Below are 19138 nucleotides of genomic sequence, written 5' to 3'. Positions count from 1 at the left end.
CCTATTGTACTAGCCTCTAACATCACCCCAGCAATGCATTCTAGGTACTCAACACTCTCAATGTAAAAAAAATCCCTGACATCACCCTAAACTTTCATTGTCTCACCTTACACATTGTTACCATGGCACCAGAGAAAAGGTGCTGGCTGTCCACCCGTTCTTCCAACAATTTTTTTTATTATCAAGGATAAAGATGTGTTCATCTAATTTCAATGTGAATAACTATATTGGATGAACCTCTACAAAAAAAAACAAGTATTGCCACGTGATTGCAATGTCATTAAAATCAGAATATCGACACAGACTTGAGACATTACATTTTTTTTTTTAAACACATACAAAGACAAGTGAACTTCAGTGAAGAATAAAATTTTAATTTCAAAATAAATGATATCACTACTTTGTTCTCAATAATTAATTTTGCAACAATTTAATGATGTAGCTAGTATAATGTACAATGGAGATGTGTCAAACCTTTTGACTATTTTACAGGAATCAATTATCAATCTTTTTTTAGTAATAACTCATGTCGCGCTTTCTTGTTTTTGTCCTGAATACCTAAAGATCTTGGTCAATTATAATTATCAACTTCAATGTGACTTTCATATTACAGTAACCTGCCAACATTCTCAAATACAAAACGTTATCCACCACTTAATGTTTGATGGGCAGATATCACAATTGTGGTTCATTTGCAACACTCTTATTTGGGTCAATGTGGTCTGCCTCAATTGCAATGACAACTCCAACTTGAGACATGATAAAATGTCTTGATAAAGTTTCCAGAAATGGAGCTGGATTCCAAACAGCAACACAGGCAGCACAAATATTCTAGGGTGTTGGGAAAGGATGAGGTTATAGAAAGGCAATTTATTTTATTGTTGACATTTTACAGAAACTTATTACAAGGTTATGATGAAATATTAGACAGGTGTTAATATGTGAAGAAAATACTTATTATTAATGTATAATTTACAATGAACAGTATTACATTGGATAAAAAAAGGTTCTAATATGAATAACTTAGAAATAAAGAATTAAATGTTAAACCAGCTCATATAAAATAACTGGAATCACATTACATGAAAAAAAATCACATTTTTCGTAATATCTACATTCTCATTTGCTTTTAAAACATATGGTATCATGACATTAGTCAAGACCAAGCATCATTACCCTTCTCCGATTATCTGGATGGACTTGCACAAATTAACACACCTCAGGATTCTTGGTGCATGATGTCATGCTATAATGCATCCCAAGCCAACTCAATATATTTCAACAGAATTAAGTACTATGTATAGCTCAGGTACATCCACTTTCATTTGCATTACAGTTTTGCTATTTAAAGTACATTTTTACATTAATACTTGAGAAAATAAGAGGTTGCTTTATCTAATATATATTATTTTTTTACCCTCAGGATCAAATTGCTCAATTTGCAACTCTTAAAAATAAAACTATAATAAATTTAATTTGTAGATTAAAAATAGATGAATATTTATGGTGAAGGAATAGCTTGCAAAATTTTTGACCAAAAACTGACCATTTCTTCATGCCTAGTCAGTTAATGGTACAGAAAAATAAGTTTTAATTCTTGCTGCCAACATTGGCTCCTTTAGGGTTTCTGCAGGAAGCAACAAAATAAATAAGCAGTAACAGTGAATCTAACATGCAAACGGAACAAAGACAAATACTTTAAATAAACTACTTCTAACTTCAACAGTACTGGCATCCTTTTAAACAAGTTAAATTAACAAGTTTTCCAGTTCTGGACTATATGCAAAAGAATCAATTTTACATCTCAAGAAAGTTCATCGGTGAACAGCTTTCTATTTTCATTTTTTTTGGAATATGAAAAAAACGTGAAACAAATAAAAAATTTTTTAAAAATTACTTTTATGCCCACCATCATTCATAGTGGTCAGCAGCACCGAGGAAGCCAAATTCATTCTGCACTTTTGTATCCATCCTTTTTGATGTATTTGCATTTGACATCATTTTAAAGTTTAGTGGTTTTGCTGTTAAAATTCGTTATTCTATGTGCTCTTTTTGGTTTTGAAAGTAGGCTTAATTGAGTATTTATATCCAGAGCCATTATTGGTTGGGGTTATAGATCTACGTAGCTCTGGCTTGCCAGAGATAGAACCAGATCTGATTGATGGGATCAGATGTGTGGGTGACCATGCTCGTTTATCTTGCAATGGTGATCGTTTCTTGCTTAGTTTTGGAGAACCCTTGCTGCTCCCAGGAGGCTGAAATTAACCAAAATGCAAGTGAAAATTGACCTCAAAATCATGTTAAAATGAAAAAAAGATTCAAACTCACTATCACCCTGGATCAATAGTAATGTTTTGAAAGTCACTATATTCCAAGTTAAATATTAAGAGAACCTCGGGTTTCTAAATGTTTAAATTAAATGCAGATACTTTACACATTAATAGAAGAATGAATAGGCCCTGAGCACTTGATAAATCAAGTTTGATATTTTGCTGAATTTATCAAGCATGCAAAACAAGATGAGCATAAACTGATAGTCACAAAATTTGAATGCAATCCCAATTCATATGAAATGGGCCATCCAGTGAAACAGGCCTATCTTAAGATGCTGTTATATCCAGCATAACATCCTTTTTTGTTGGCAGGACCCACTTAGTCAACAGCAGAGGGAGTGATTTATGAATTAAACTGGAGATCAGTGCCGAAGCTATGCAACTGTGCTTTGGTATGCCCAAGGACACCTTGGTTTTAACTCTTATTTGTAACAGCAATTAGCATTTTATCACAAACCTTAAAATTAATACATCTTGTTCAAATGCTAAGTACACACTTCTGACTCTATTTTGTTTCCTTGCACACATGACTGTATTCATGATAAGAAGTGCCAAATAAAGCTTTTAATGAAAAAATGCACCCATACCTCAAAAAGCAGTTATACTTAGACGTTAAAATAATGCCTTAAAGAGAATAACCAAAAATTCTTTAAAAATTCCTTTAACAAATTGTAAAGTTTTTAAGAGCAGACTTTCTGGAGCTAATTTGATATATATAATTTCAATTTTTAATTTTTAAAATTTTTAAAATTGTTTTAATTTTAATTTTTTAAAATAAATTTACACATACAGCACAGTAACAGGCCATTTCGGCCCATGAGTCCATGCTGCCCATTTACACCCAATTAACTTACACCCCCAGTATGTTTTGAATGGTGGGAGGAAACCGGAGCACCTGGGGAAAACCCACACAGACATGGGGAGAATGTACAAACTCCTTACAGAGAGCACAGATTCCGAACCCCAGTCCTGACTGCTGTGCCACTGTAAAGGCATTCCACTAATTGATATGCCAATTGTGTCACCTCTATGACAACTGTGCCACCTTCCCTATATTTGAGTGAAACTTTAATAAACTGAAGCTGAAAACATCAGTAAAATGAATTACACAATTTTCTTTGTATGCCTTAACTTACTGTACCACAAACAATGAAAGAAAGTAATATGATTCCAGTTTCATTTTCAATCAACCTGTTCCAATTGCTTCCAGTCCTACCTTATAAATTATCTGATTTGTTAATTCTTGCAAATACCAACTTCCACACAAAAATTATTCTTTTCCCAAGTACAATTCCAACAAACTGACATACAGATGAGACCAGTCAGCTTAAAAAAAAATTAACCAGTGATTCAGACTTGATCCCTTCTTCAAGGTATGAAGGGATCAGGCCCAAAATACTGTTTCTATATCTTTATCTCCTATGGACGCTGTGAGACCTGCTGAGTTCCTCCAGCATTCTTGTGATTTACTCAAAATATATATTTTTTTTTTTTTTTTTTATAATCAAAGTTGGGGACTCCATCTGCACTTATATTCTCATCTACTTCCATTGATCAATCATCTACCTCTCTCTCCCAACTTCAACCCTCCCCTGCTGAGATCCATCTGTACATCATCTTTCATTCCTCCTCAGACTACCTATAGCCTACTGACCTGCCCCATCCCTTCTCCTCACATCTTTATATTGGCCATCTCAACCAAAATATCAACAATTCTTCACACCCCATCACTGAGTTCCACCAGCAGTTTGTTTTGTGCTCCATATTCCAGCATCTGCAGTCTCTTGAGTCACTATATTTTTCTGGTGATTGTTTTAGACTTCTCATCAATTCTAGTGGGCCTTGTTAATCACCCATTTCTCTCAAAGCTGACTTTTTTCGATCTTGAATTATTGCATTATTTTGGGCATAATTTTTTTTCAAATATCATTGTTCCCAACCACTAAAAACAAAAAAAACTTCCAATAAATATGTACTACCATAAAAAAGCAAAAACTCTAATCAAATCACTTATTTTTTGACATTTCTTTGCAAACATCACTGCTCATGTTACCCTGAATTATCAGGATATTATTGACTAATGCAAGATTTTTGGGTAGCCTTTGAAGGGACAATACAGCAGCAATTTATGAAGGGAGTTTCAAAGTTGATGAACACAAGAAAAATGGGAGGAGGCAATCTCAGTCCTTAGGCTGATTTAGTAATATCTTATCTTAGCTTAACTCCAGTTTCTTTCCCAATTCTCATGATTTCTATATAATACAAAATATCTATCCGTATGCATAAGGACAATATTGCAGAAAGCACACCATTGAAATAATTCCCTTAAATTGACTGGAGATATGTGACTGAGCTGAAATGCTTTTTAAATATTCCTATGTGATGTCCATATGGGATAGATTCAGTCTTTCTTTAAATTCCTTGTCTGTCCTGCTTAGTTATATTCATTTATGATTTCACAGAGCCTACTGCTACTTGATAAGCATATTAAGGGAGATTAATTTAGTGTACCAATTACCCATGTTGGCATAATTTAGGATGGAATCAATAAGGAGCAAAAATAAGGTAACAGTTATTGGATATATGATCCAAATAAAAAACTTAAAAGGTAGGCATGCAGATACACAAGACACTTAAAAAGTCAAATATTTCAGCTTTTAGATAAATTACCAAAGAATTAAACAGAAAAAAAGCAAAAGCTCATGGTAAGTTATAAAATAACTTTGTTAAAAGGCATTGGAAATGTTGCATGTAAAGTTGGGAAACTTGTAGGGCCAGTAAGGGCTACAAATGCACTTTAGTATTTTTTAAATTTATAGAACAATGGTAAGATTGGGAAGCTAATTAAGTCATGAGATAATTGGATGATTTTCATTAACTTTAAAACAACATGACGGATTATGAAAAACTTTGCAAATAAATAGATATTGCTTTGGCGAGTCATGTGCATGTTATGAGCAGCTCTGGTAGCCCCATTACAGAAGATAGAAAGGCTGCAACACAAAGATGACTGATGAAAGGATCCAAGTTGCAGGACAATACCAATAGAACAATGCTAGTTTTCTTTTTCTGATAAAATTGATGTACAAGTATTTTCTTTTCATAATGTAAGTTGTACATTTCTGCATCTGTATGCTACTATTTAATCTGAGAGACTGCAATTTTATGTGTTCATTAGGAATTACAACTTAGGCCCCTCTAGAAAAACATACTTCTGTTAATTGTAAAAGTCACATTCCTACAAAATACATCTTATCCCCCTGGAACAACATTAATAATCCAACCCTGAAATACTTGGGTCTATTTATACAGTTTTGACCTCTCTAATAGATGGAGTAATGTTAAAATGGTTAAAATGAACAGTTGAAAATTGAACAAAATAGAATTTCTCAGAAATAAATTGACTGCGAGAATATAAAACACATTGAATTCTCAGTGTCCTTCAAACTGAGCTGAGGTTGTGATGAGCATTTTATACAAGTACTTCCACCAGAGCTCTGCTACAATAACACGAAAATACATTTGAACTTAGTGAAGTTATAATATAATGGAAGCCTATTGACTTGGTTCAAAAGATCACATTTATTTCAACAGGTATGTAAACAATTTTATAATCAACCACGTTGCAAGTAGGGTCTACCTGACTGAAAGTGCGTGTGTGTGTGTGTGTGTGTGTGTGTGTGTGTGTGTGTGTGTGTGTGTGTGTGTGTGTGTGTGTGTGTGTGTGTGTGTGTGTATATACATAAAATTATTTATATATATATATATATATATATGGTAAATGATAGACTGTGTTTGTATATACATATATAGTAAATGATAGGGGGAGTGTGTGCATGTATGTTATATATGGTAAATGATTGGGCATGTGTGTGTGGATAGGCTGTGTGTTTGTGTGTGTCTATGTAAATGATAGGGCCTGTGTGTATATATGATAAATAATAGGGCATGTGTGTGCATATGTATGTGTATATTGTGAGATTATATCATATTTTATATTGTATATAGATATGTTTTTGAAGGAGATAGATTTTGAGGGTAGTGTAGGTCACAAACAAAGACAAACACTTCACAGAACAGATCTCATTTAAAATTCAAGAGATTTGCTCAAACCAGACATTCCAGGCCCAGTGCCTTTGTAAAGATAATAAAAACTGTTTTGCTAGAAACTTCACAAGTAGGTGTTAATTGGACATGCTGTTAAGTAATAGATTATTGTTTTGAAAGCAACAGATGAATGGACTCAGAAGATTGGATCTGGTGCCGCAATCTGTCTGGTTGCAGTTGGCTGTTGTAAGAAGTTCATGTAGTTTTGCAAGCAGAGACAGAGAGAAAAAAATAACTGGTTTCTGCAGTCATGGAAAACTGGCAGCTCGTTGAAACCTCATTTTGAAGACAGGTTGTGAGTTCTGAGATCAGCCTGTTGAAAACCCTTGTGGTCCTTAAAAGAAGAAATGGCTGGCTAAAATGTTTCACCTGAAATAAGGGAAACAAAAGGAACTCTGTGGTGACCTGCAGAAGAAGAGGTTATCATTTCGAAAACCCTGAGGGGGCAAGTTTCTTTGGTAAGACACTGAAGTGGCTGAACAGAGAGAATCAGTTTGTGTGTGTCCAATGAGCAACAAATCTCTCTCTGAAACTGACAAGAACCTTCTTGAGTGGTACCCATACATGCATCAGAGCTTGGTGAAAATTCATAAATCTTAAATTCTGTGCACAGTATCAGAATTGCCTGATACCGGTGAAATTAGAGGAGTGAGAAGTGAGATTGGACTGTGAATCAAAAAACCTTTCTGAATTTACACACATTACATACACATCCACTTGGAATTAGAAGGGATCAAGTTAAGTTAATAGTCATAAGTTAAAGTTTGATCCTGTTTTTAATGTTTAAAGAAAATTAAAAACGGCTTTTATTTAAGTAACTATTTGTCTTGGTGAATTTCTATTGCTGCTGGGTTTTGTGTGTGTGTGTGTGTGTGTGTGTGTGTGTGTGTGTGTGTGTGTGTGTGTGTGTAGTAAATGATGGGGCGTTTTTGTGTGAGTGGATATACGGTAAATGATAAGGCATGTATGTATATATTTTTTTTATTATTAGAAGCAGATGCTAATGCTTCTGATTTAAATGTTACAGAAGATTGAATCAGGCATAAAGTGAAATGAACAGATATGTCAAGCTAGTGTATAATGTGAAGCAAAATAAAATGTTATTTCAGTCATATTTTGAGAAGTTTGCCAAGAAGAATATGTGAGCCAATAAACTTGTTTTAACACAACATTCATTCGTCAGAATACATTACACAACAAGCAAGCAAATGTGTCAATCCATAATCAAGACAACCCTCTGGGACTTAATTATGTCCAAACTTAATTTCAGCCTTGTAATCTACTCAATGGATTTTAGTTTACCAATCCTAATTATATACTTGAACAGAATTTTACTTTTGTGAAACAGGAAACAATTAATACCATAAAACGTTCATTAAAAAGTCACGCATGTAACAGTTCCTCATTGTTACAAATCCCCAATTACCCCCTTTCACCCCTCCTCCAGTCACACCATCCCCCAGCTATGTTACTCACTCACTTTTAAGCATACAGTACTTCTTTGAAACCAAGTTAACAATTAGTTTAGATAGAATAACAATGGTGAAAAACAATGGTGATAATGTGGCGGTAGGCCATTAAGCAGGCGAACCAGCCCCACTTGTCATGCATGCGGCGGGGCAGCTGCCTAAAATGGCACCGTCGGAGGTTTTCTCCCGACCTCGGCACCAGGCTCAGAAGCCCGCGCTTGGGGACCCATGTGACGCCCCAGTGACGTTGGGGGGCCTCCCAGCACGGTTCTCAGCCAGGTCTGGGTTGGAACTATAAGACCAGCCAGGCAGCCTGCAATAAATCAGTTTTTGCTCACTGAACTCAACCCGTCTGGTTGTGTGATCCTTCAGTTAGCAGTGTAGCTGCCGCTACAATAACTTATATATATATATATATATCTTTGGCTTGGCTTCGCGGACGAAGATTTATGGAGGGGGTAAATGTCCACGTCAGCTGCAGGCTCGTTTGTGGCTGACAAGTCCGATGCGGGACAGGCAGACACGGTTGCAGCGGTTGCAGGGGAAAATTGGTTGGTTGGGGTTGGGTTTTTCCTCCTTTGCCTTTTGACAGTGAGGTGGGCTCTGGGGTCTTCTTCAAAGGAGGTTGCTGCCCGCTGAACTGTGAGGCACCAAGATGCACGGTTTGAGGCGATATCAGCCCACTGGCGGTGGTCAATGTGGCAGGCACCAAGAGATTTCTTTAGGCAGTCCTTGTACCTTTTCTTTGGTGCACCTCTGTCACGGTGGCCAGTGGAGAGCTCACCATATAACACGATCTTGGGAAGGCGATGGTCCTCCATTCTGGAGACGTGACCTACCCAGCGCAGTTGGATCTTCAGCAGCATGGATTCGATGCTGTCGGCCTCTGCCATCTCGAGTACTTCGACGTTAGGGATGAAAGCGCTCCAATGAATGTTGAGGATGGAGCGGAGACAACGCTGGTGGAAGCATTCTAGGAGCCGTAGGTGATGCCGGTAGAGGACCCATGATTCAGAGCCGAACAGGAGTGTGGGTATGACAACAGCTCTGTATACGCTTATCTTTGTGAGGTTTTTCAGTTGGTCGTTTTTCCAGACTCTTTTGTGTAGTCTTCCAAAGGCGCTATTTGCCTTGGAGAGTCTGTTGTCTATCTCGTTGTCGATCCTTGCATCTGATGAAATGGTGCAGCCGAGATAGGTAAACTGGTTGACCGTTTTGAGTTTTGTGTGCCCGATGGAGATGTGGGGGGGCTGGTAGTCATGATGGGGAGCTGGATGATGGAGGACCTCAGTTTTCTTCAGACTGACTTCCAGGCCAAACATTTTGGCAGTTTCCACAAAACAGGACGTCAAGCGCTGAAGAGCTGGCTCTGAATGGGCAACTAAAGCGGCATCGTCTGCAAAGAGTAGTTCACGGACAAGTTTCTCCTGTGTCTTGGTGTGAGCTTGCAGGCGCCTCAGATTGAAGAGACTGCCATCCGTGCGGTACCGGATGTAAACAGCGTCTTCATTGTTGAGGTCTTTCATGGCTTGGTTCAGCATCATGCTGAAGAAGATTGAAAAGAGGGTTGGTGTGAGAACACAGCCTTGCTTCACGCCATTGTTAATGGAGAAGGGTTCAGAGAGCTCATTGCTGTATCTGACCCGACCTTGTTGGTTTTCGTGCAGTTGGATAACCATGTTGAGGAACTTTGGGGGGCATCCGATGCGCTCTAGTATTTGCCAAAGCCCTTTCCTGCTCACGGTGTCGAAGGCTTTGGTGAGGTCAACAAAGGTGATGTAGAGTCCTTTGTTTTGTTCTCTGCACTTTTCTTGGAGCTGTCTGAGGGCAAAGACCATGTCAGTAATTCCTCTGTTTGCGCGAAAGCCGCACTGTGATTCTGGGAGAATATTCTCGGCGACACTAGGTATTATTCGATTTAGGAGAATCCTAGCGAAGATTTTGCCTGCAATGGAGAGCAGCGTGATTCCCCTGTAGTTTGAGCAGTCTGATTTCTCGCCTTTGTTTTTGTACAGGGTTGTGATAAATTATATCCTTAAAGTGCACATTAAGCCTCCATACCTGAAGAGAAAAGTAACAGTGGACAGAGGGGGAGAGGAAGAAAAAGAGGAAAGAGCTGGCATACAATAAAAAAAGAAATAAAAATAAAAATATTAAATTACTAATAAGGATGAAAATTAAATACAAAATATTTAATAAATGAACTATCCAGGTATTTAAATTATTCAAATAAGGCTGCCAAATATCTATGATCATGTTATAATCGTTCCTAAGATTATAAGTAATTTTCTCCAAGGGTAGACAACTTTGCATTTCCATTTTCCAACAATCAATATGTAAGACGGAATCAGATTTCCATGCTATTGCTATACATTTCCTGGCTATTGCCAAAGTGATTTTAATAAATTTGGATTTACATCTGGGGAAGTTAACATTCATGACAGCCAAATTCCCCAAAAGGAACAATTGAGGATCACAAGGGAATTCCACCCCCATAATTTTTGTTAATATTACCCATAAATTTATCCAAAAAGGTTTTAATTTCATGCATAATCAGGTAAAATGTATAAAAGTACCAAAATCTATGCCACACCGAAAACACATAATTGAGATTTCTATTATGTCTCATTGTTTGCCACACTTTCAATTTTTTGCATCATAAATTATGACTCATAGTTAGATCATTAATATACTGTACATCGGAAAAAAGTAAACTCCGAGGGAACCTTCCAGTCTCCAGTTTCCAATATTGAGATAATCTGTTACCCCTGCTGCTTTTAGCCCTTTTAAACCAAGGCCGCCAGATTTACTAAGTAGCCTTTTATCTGAGAATAAGCTTGAAAATCAATTTATCATATTACCCTCAACAACCTTCTTTGTCACCATATCAAACCAATTTAAGATTATTTCAGATTTTATTATTATTTCTAAAATATTTCCCATCAACTTGATTGGTGCTGAATTGTTCTTTACTAACCATCCAGTAAATGTTCAGCACCTGAGGAGGTTTTCATGATACGTCTAACCTTTTTGCAATTTATAGCCCTGATTTCTATGAAGTCAGATGACTATCTGAACCAACAGACTGATCAGAATCAAAACTTACTGTCAAGAAATTAATTTCTTTTCGGCAGAATTACAATGCAAATATTGCTATAAAATCACATTTTAAAATAAATTAGCGCAGAAATAAGAAAAAGTGTGGTCATGACTATAGTTCATGGTCCATTCATAAATCTGATAGCAGAGTGGAAGAAGCTGTCCTTGTGCTGCCCTGTGCTTGTCTTCAGGCTCCTGTACTTCCTTCCTGAAGGCAGCAGTGTGAAGAAAGCATGGCCTTGGTGGTGGGAGTCCTTGAGGATAAAGGCTGCTCTCTTAAGACACCTCCTCTTGTGGAGGACCTCTATGGAGTGGAGAATGATGTGTGTGATTGCGCTGGTCGAGTTCACAACTCTTGGTTTTTTTTTTTACTTGTCCAGTGCATTGGCGCCTCTGTACCAGGCAGTGATGCAACCAGTCAGAGTGCTCTCCATGGTATACCTGTAGAAATTTGGAAGCATCTTTGGGGACATACCAAACCTACTCAAACTCTTCATGAGGTATAGGCGCTGGCAAGCCTTCTTCATGATTGCATTGACATGAAGGCTCCAGGACAGATCTTCAGAGTTGTTGATTCCCAGGTACCTAAAGTTCTTACCCTTTCCACTGCTGGCCCCTTGATGAGGTCATGTTCTCCTGAATTCCCCTTCCTTTGAATCTGGTTCTAATAATCATTGCCATCTGTGATTCTGCTGACGACTGTGGTGTCATTGGCAAATTTGTGACAGTGTAGCCGGCCAAGTGACCGCGCGGGCTGAATTGCCGCTCCAGTTGGTTGAGACAAGATAGCATGGGCCCCCCTTCCCTTCTCAGGAAAAGTCTGCGTTTGGCCAAACGCATTGCCTGGGAGATATCGCCACTTCCTGGTTGTGTGTCGCAGGACAGGCAGTGTCGCTGCAACACACGGACATCATTCCTTTAAACCAATGCACCCCAGACAGGAAGCACGAGATTTTCAAATAAAGTTCAATTACTGGTTCACTGTCATGCTGTGTGAATGTGTTTCATTTCAGTAGGGCTGCCGTGAGCAGCCGCTACAACTGCATTTGAATTGTGCCTAACCACACAGTCATGGGTGTGAAGGAAGTACAGCAGAGAGCGAAGCGTGTGCCCTTGAGGTGCGCCTGTGTTGATCGTCAGTGAGGAGGAAGCGCTGTTTCTGATTCGTGCTGACTGAGCTCTTCTGATGAGAAAATCAAGAATCTAGTTACAGAGGCCCATGTTTTGGAGCTTGTCGACCAGCACTGAGAGTATGATGGTGTTGAAAGCTGAGCTGTAGTCAATGAAGTACAACCTGATGTACGTGTTGCTGTAGTTTAAGTGATCCAGAGCTGAGTGGAGAGCCAGTAAGGTTCCTTTCTATTAGTACCTAATCAAAGTTAGTCATGTGGGGACATCTACTTTCCTAAGTTCATCATCACACTGTGATGCTCCATGCTCCAAGTACAAAACTTTCACTTTGAAGCAAAATAATGGCAACAATGATCATAGACTTAAGTTTCCACAACACAGGATCATTCAGACATTCTTTAACAGCATTAATGGAACTCATTTTCATCCAACAGGAAACCATGTCTGCAAATTCTTCCATGGAATATGCTTTTACTTTAAGGAAGCGGTTTTTAAAATCTAAATTCTGTACCCAATTTCTAGGCAACTCCAGAGATTAAGATTTTCCTTTAAAGTTTAATTTATAGTATATTTATTTTTTCTTTCAGTCCCTCCACATCCCACCACCCACCCCCAAAAACTCCAGCTGAATAGCATCATAATAAACCTCATTCAAGTGACAGTGCACTAAGGAATCACAGAATGCTAAAGATACACTTCAGGGGATGGACCACTTGTTCATAAATGCCATTTACCCTAGTGGTGATCTCCAGATTAAATAGTGAGATCAGAAGATCAACCTGAACACATTCCATTTAGCAAGGCTGATGGTCAATCAAACAATTCATTTTGCCTCAAGTAATACTGCATACTTCTCCAGTTCTCGTAGGTCGAGCTTCTGGAAGAAATGTACAATTTCATTATTAATTCTTAAGAATCAACATAATAACATTGATGACCTACTCAGCGCCACAAAGACAAAAAAGTGAATTAATTCCTAAAGTGAGGGGAGAAAGACGAGCCTCAGCATCAAGGCAGCATTTAACCAAATACAATGTCAAGGAATCTTGGTAAAAATCAAGCAAAAAACATGAAGCAGTTGAAGTCATACTTCACCTAACACAAGATGACCATGATTGCTGGAAGCAAATCATTGCAGCCCAGGATAGACCTGGAGAATCTCTTCAGAGTAGGAATTGTCTAATAATTTTCAGCTGCTCCCATCAATAATCTTTTTACATCTGTTCACTGTTAATTAAATCTATGTATTTACAACACAGTAGAAGGCAATTCTAGCCATTGAACCCATGCCGCCCAATTATATCTGATTAACCAACAACTCTGTAGTTTTTGGAGGGTGGGAGGAAAGCGGAGCACTTGGGGAAACACCCATAAGTCATGGGGAGAATGTTCAAACATCTCACAGACAGATCTGGATTTGAACCCAGGTCGCTGGCACTAACCGCCACATCTACCGTGCCGCAATGTTTTATTTGATTTGCAACCCTTCGGCCAAAGAAGCAGTCTGGCTTTAATTTTAATTTAAACATGCAGCTCAGTAACAGGCGCTTCTGGCCGATGAGCCCTTGTCACCCAAATCCCCTAATTAACTTGCAGCCCCAATAGTTTTGAAGAATGGGAGGAAACCCACACAGACATGTGAAGAACTTACAAACTCCTTAGAGATTGCACTGGACTTGAACCTGGGTTTGCTGACGCTGTAAAAGCATTGCTCTAACCATGCCGCGATTCTTCAAAATTAATAATGAAATTGTACATTTCCTCCAAATGTTCGACGTTCTGGCAGATAGAGAATTATGCAGTGTGACTTATGGTATAAATAAAAAAATATTATTTCATATAATTTTCATAGCCAGAAGAAATCAGACCCCTAACTACCTACCTTGCACATAAACAAATCCTCCACTATCAACATTCTGGAGGTCATGACTAACTAGAAATCAAGTTGGACCATCTACATCAATATAGCAGCAACAGATCTGATCATAGCCTGGGAATCCTATGGTGAAAATCAACCCTCAAAATCCTCAGCATTTCTACCATCTACAAGGAGTATATCAGGAGAAAGATCCCATTGTCTGGTGTAATTCAGAACAAAGCAGTCAATCAACAAGCCTAAACATGTTTCCCCTTCATCATTAACGCATGGTGATTGCCACATGTACAATCTACAGAATGTACTGCAGGTACTTGCCTAAGCTGCTCCATCAACAATCCCAGAAACAGGACCTCTACTAAGGAAGAGAAGGGCAGCAGGTGCATGCAAACACTGCTACCTGCAGATTCTCTCCAGATCACAAACCATTTTAGAAATGTACTGCTAATCCACCATTTAATGGTGTCTAAATTCTGGAGAACACTACCCAACAGCACTGTGGGAATACTGCAACAGCACAAGGCAGCAGATCACCAGGGATTTCTCAAAGTCAGTTAAAAATGGGCATAAATAGCTGTGTCAATGATGTTCGGATCCTGAACGTAAATATATTTTTTTAAAAAGCGAAACATTTCTTAGCCTCACTTTTCAATTACCTACATAAACGGCTAGATAAACCACAGGATCTGGCTTCATCAATTGCAGCCTTTTTCTTTTGCCACAATAACTTGTGACCTGCATCCAACAATCACTGGCCTTGGATCAGCCCAACGCTTGCAGTGGTTTTTGGCCTGTCAGTAGCACAGGGCCTTGTTCATCTCTTCAGGTAGGTGAACTGGAAAGAAGCATTCTTCCTACCCTACATTTCTCCTCACTTGCATGTCAGCCTTTGCTGCCTCTGCACTGTGGAGAGAGTGCTGGTGCATCCCAGTGTTCAGCAATGTAATGCTGTGGCAGCTGTGAGTTCTGCATTGAAGTCCCGACAAGACCTGACGCAGTGCTATGTTACGGCACAAATTCATAGGCTAAATATGACAGCACTACTTTTCACTTTTTTTAAAAAAAAGTAATTCTGCAAATTTTGTGTGCATGAGGGAAATTGCAGTAGGTTTTCCCATTATGAACAATAATACACCATAATAGGGTGAACTTCAATTAAAAGGTATGGATGTGTAGATTGATCCAGTTATTTAGTTATTTTCTTTGCTGTATGTGGTATTTTGCACAACTCTGCTTTGCAAACAGACCACCTCAATGGAAATTCAGCAAGATCAAAAGTACCTAGGAGTAAAAGCTTGATCTGGAGAAGCTACTCCCTGAAAATATTGAGGGGATATATTGAGCAAAGATCATTTCAGTTCTGCTATATCACATAGGAAGTTGGAGAAACATTAAATTTTATTGAATTTAGCATGTTTAATCACATAATGGCACATTGAATTAGTTCTACTGACCTAAAAATATTTTGCTGCTGATTTTCATTTGTACTCAGCATCTGATGCCTTTCGTGTCAGTGACCAACTGAAGAAGAGCTCATAGGCTTCCTTTATACGTGCAGTCATGCTGCATTTTTGAGCTTTTAAGATGTAACAGAATGTATTGCAGCTGTTGCAACACTGACGAGACATTTCAGCTATATTGAATCTTCCTGAAGACAACAAATGCTATAGTTAAGTACACTCACTGTGCTATTGCCTGAAGAACATTTGCAGAAACATGCATTCAATCTACAGTACATCAATGTAATGCACAGCATCTATATACGTGAGCTGCTTTTATAGCCTGTCTGCATCTATCCTGATAAGCATGCCCAGCCGAAGACAACATTTGCATAGCACCTGCCCTGAGTGCATGCCTAGGCTTGCTTGGACTGACCAAAACAGCTTACTTTGTGGGCAATATACCAGTGGACTTAAAATATGATAGGAAATCGCAAACATAAGTTACATCTGAAAAATTGAATTTGATAGGAAATTTTTAAGGTGATTTTCGTAATCAACAACTGAACATCCATAAAAATACACCCAAAAGTGTTCAGGAAGAAAAATCTTCATTGTCTAATTCTAAACATTTTTCATAGGATCTGTTTTCTTATACCAATCCTTTTTCCTCTCCCAATCAACTTTAATGCTGCTTCACCATTCCTATTATTATCCCACAATCCAAACTTTCATTGAATACAATTTGTCACAATTTTAATTATTTTAAGTGCATTCCACATAGCCATTCTTTAATAGCTCTATCTTATTCTTATTTTATATGCATCTACATAATTAGCTTACATTATGTGCCAGAGGCACACATAGGATTAAATGGTTTCAATCAAGTATTTTTGTTACCAGCATCTTCAGTCAAGAACTAAAGAAAGCACATATTGCATTATAGTTGTACGATGCAAGTTTACTTTCCTGATCTTCAATGTTCTGCATTTCTAACCATTGTCTTGATGCCATAGGGACACAGTGATTAGAGGTTAGGAAGCTTCAGGAGAGTTATTCTTAGTTCACTGTGACATATTTGAACTCCCCTGTTTCAAAGCAGTATTGAAAGAAGCATTGGAAAAGGTCACTAATCAAAACATGTCACAGTCTTTGCCTATGACTTTATCCATAGCATAAACAACAAAGGAAGAACTTAAATTTATACAGGTACTCCCCAACTCCCCAACCCATGTGACTTACTTCCATCTGCACATATGACCGAAAATTTGTTGAAAAAGTATAAAATTTATGCAGTTTATGTTGTATTTGACAAACTATATCAGGGATACAGGGCATGTAAGAGCCAAAATGTGCATACGTACCTTGATAGTCGGTGTCCCAGGGTCCATAGGCTGGGCACAGCCATCTTGATTCCTATGAGGATGCACGAGTCTTTGGATGGCGCACGTGCGGTCCACTGATTGGAGTTCAGTTGGCGCATACGCAAGAGTTAAGGGCATGAATTCAATATTGTTAAGGGGCTTAACTCTTGCACACGAGTCAACCGAACTCTAATACGCAAACCCACCATGCATGCGCCAACTGAAGTCATGTGCATCCGCACAGGAATCAAGATGGTCATGCCCAGCCTACGGACCCTGGGATGCTGACTAACAAGGTGAGTACACAATTCCGACATAACTTCATTCCGAGATATGACCGATCCTTCAGTCCAAGTTACGATCACAAATCAGGGAATACCTGTATTGCATAATACGCAACTCAAGAATGCCCTAAAGTGGCTTCAACAAATTAATCATGGAAGCTTAGAAAAAAAGTCAACCATTGTGATCATTAAACTGATCATTAAAAGAGTTACCAGCCGAATTTTATTTCCCAGCACTTCAACTATTGTCTTGTGGATTATGTTAGTATATATATGTGCAAGCGAGAGCTTCTGTCTCCACCACCCTTACAGACAGCAAGTATCAAATACAATCACACTTTGGATAAAACAAACACAAATTCCAGGTTTACATGACACTCAATCATTACACAATATTGTAATAATTAGTATGATTGATATTTAACTTATCTAACTGATTTAAGCTTGGTGTATTGGATAAACAGATGTCTTCCTGCATTTAGGCACCCAATTACACTGGGTGATTGGTTTTCTCAAAATCCCTGTTTGCACCTGGGAAGAAATCAAAACACTCAGTGTACTTGGCCAGCTTAAGTTAGGAAACACAAATGTTTCATGGCCAAGTATTACAACTAATGAAATATAATGGTAATTTACAAATATGAAGTTAGCCAAGCACCATTCTCAATCATGAAAATATTTGGGACAAATTAACAAAACAAAATTACTATTTTAACTTCTGGAACCTCAGATAAAGAAGTTTTAAAAAGTGGTATATTCCATAGACTAAAAATCCCCCCAGTTTGAAATTGTACATCTTTAACTTTGCTCTCCAAGTCTATAAAAATCAAAGAAGGTGCAAGACAGTACAATCGCAACTTCAAATGTCAACTCACAACCTTGCATAGATTTCACATGAGCATTTGTGAGAATTTAAATTTAAAAGCCCAATTCCAATTATGCATTTCCTTTAAATTAATCTTTTCATTTTTAATCTGGGTTTACTTCATTTGTTGGGACTCACATTATTACTGAACTTGTTCGTTTTCTTCAAAGTAAGTGGCCCATCACCAGGAAACGAAGCAATAATATTCTTCTTAAAGCTCTGGAAAATGACAATTTGAATTATTCATTTACCAATGTTATCTGATTAAGCAACAAGATCAGTGTAGATTTTGAAACAAATTTCATCCCAAATTGAGTGTCATATTTATTGTTAAAGTAAATTGTAAAGAAATATAAAGCCATGTTCAGATGTGCTGCCAAATATCACTCAGTATATCTGGCATATCTGTGTCTGTCTTTCTATGCACATGCTAAAGTGCCAGATTTGCTGGATAAGTATTGATTATCTTCTTAAGAAGACGCAAGTCTACAAATTTATTTTGATGTTGTTAAACCTATTCCAAATAAGTAAAGAAAACCAATGATAGGAACTGTAATCAAATGCTAAAAAAAATATTCTGGAAACTGCAACTGATGAAACATGTCTGAAGAGAATACAGGAAAACTCCTTTGATCCAGCAGATTCAGAACAATGATTGATGAACAGATTTGCTTTTTTATTAAATTTTATATAAATATATAAATAGTACAACTCTGATTATCCGAAATTGGATTCTCTGAAATCCTCATTTATCTCGGGCTGCCGGTGGCACTGCAGACCTCAGGTTCCCAGCACGAGCGGGCCTCAGTGGGGAGGAGTCAGTGATCGGCGGCAGCCAGCATTTTTTGGTTAGCATTAAACATTATTTTAATGCTTAAAAACCCTTCCCTTGTTGTTTGAACACTGTTATAAGTAATTTGCTGTGGCTACTGGGCTGTTTTTAAAAAATGATCAGCTCTCTGAAAAAAAAACTTTTATCCAACATAGGCCCAGTCCTGACCATTTCGGATAATCAGGAGGTAGGTGGTGAGGAAATGGGGACAAGTCAGGGGGCAGTGAGGAAATATGGGTGGTGAGGAAATAGGGGGCAGTACAACCTTCAGTCTTTTTTATTATTCAGTTTGCTGCAAAGTTTAATGAAGAAGCCAGTGGAGTAATTTTCTGGCCAATC

The 19138-nt window shown here is 38.0% G+C and overlaps 1 protein-coding gene across 6 annotated transcripts in view; it reads right to left on the bottom strand.

Annotated features, from left to right (window-relative positions):
* Positions 1–378: 378 nt before the first annotated feature.
* stk33 (serine/threonine kinase 33) overlaps positions 379–19138 on the bottom strand; it is a 76399-nt gene continuing 57639 nt past the window's right edge. For 4 of the 6 annotated variants that reach the window (XM_069897432.1, XM_069897450.1, XM_069897428.1 and 1 more), the window contains exons 14-15: positions 18106–18186; positions 380–2255 (exon numbers count right to left, since the gene is read on the bottom strand). In XM_069897432.1, coding sequence (XP_069753533.1) covers positions 2040–2255; positions 18106–18186 — 297 coding nt within the window. In that variant the 3' untranslated portion in view covers positions 380–2039. Of the gene's footprint in view, positions 2256–16021; positions 16543–18105; positions 18187–19138 lie in introns of those variants that run through there. The other 2 variants (XM_069897459.1, XM_069897464.1) reach the window with 2 other exon arrangements.

This window comes from Narcine bancroftii, chromosome 1 (assembly GCF_036971445.1).
Source record: "Narcine bancroftii isolate sNarBan1 chromosome 1, sNarBan1.hap1, whole genome shotgun sequence".
NCBI lineage: Eukaryota > Metazoa > Chordata > Chondrichthyes > Torpediniformes > Narcinidae > Narcine > Narcine bancroftii.
Note: the sequence above shows the minus strand (reverse complement) of the source record. Positions and strands in the feature narration are given on the sequence as shown.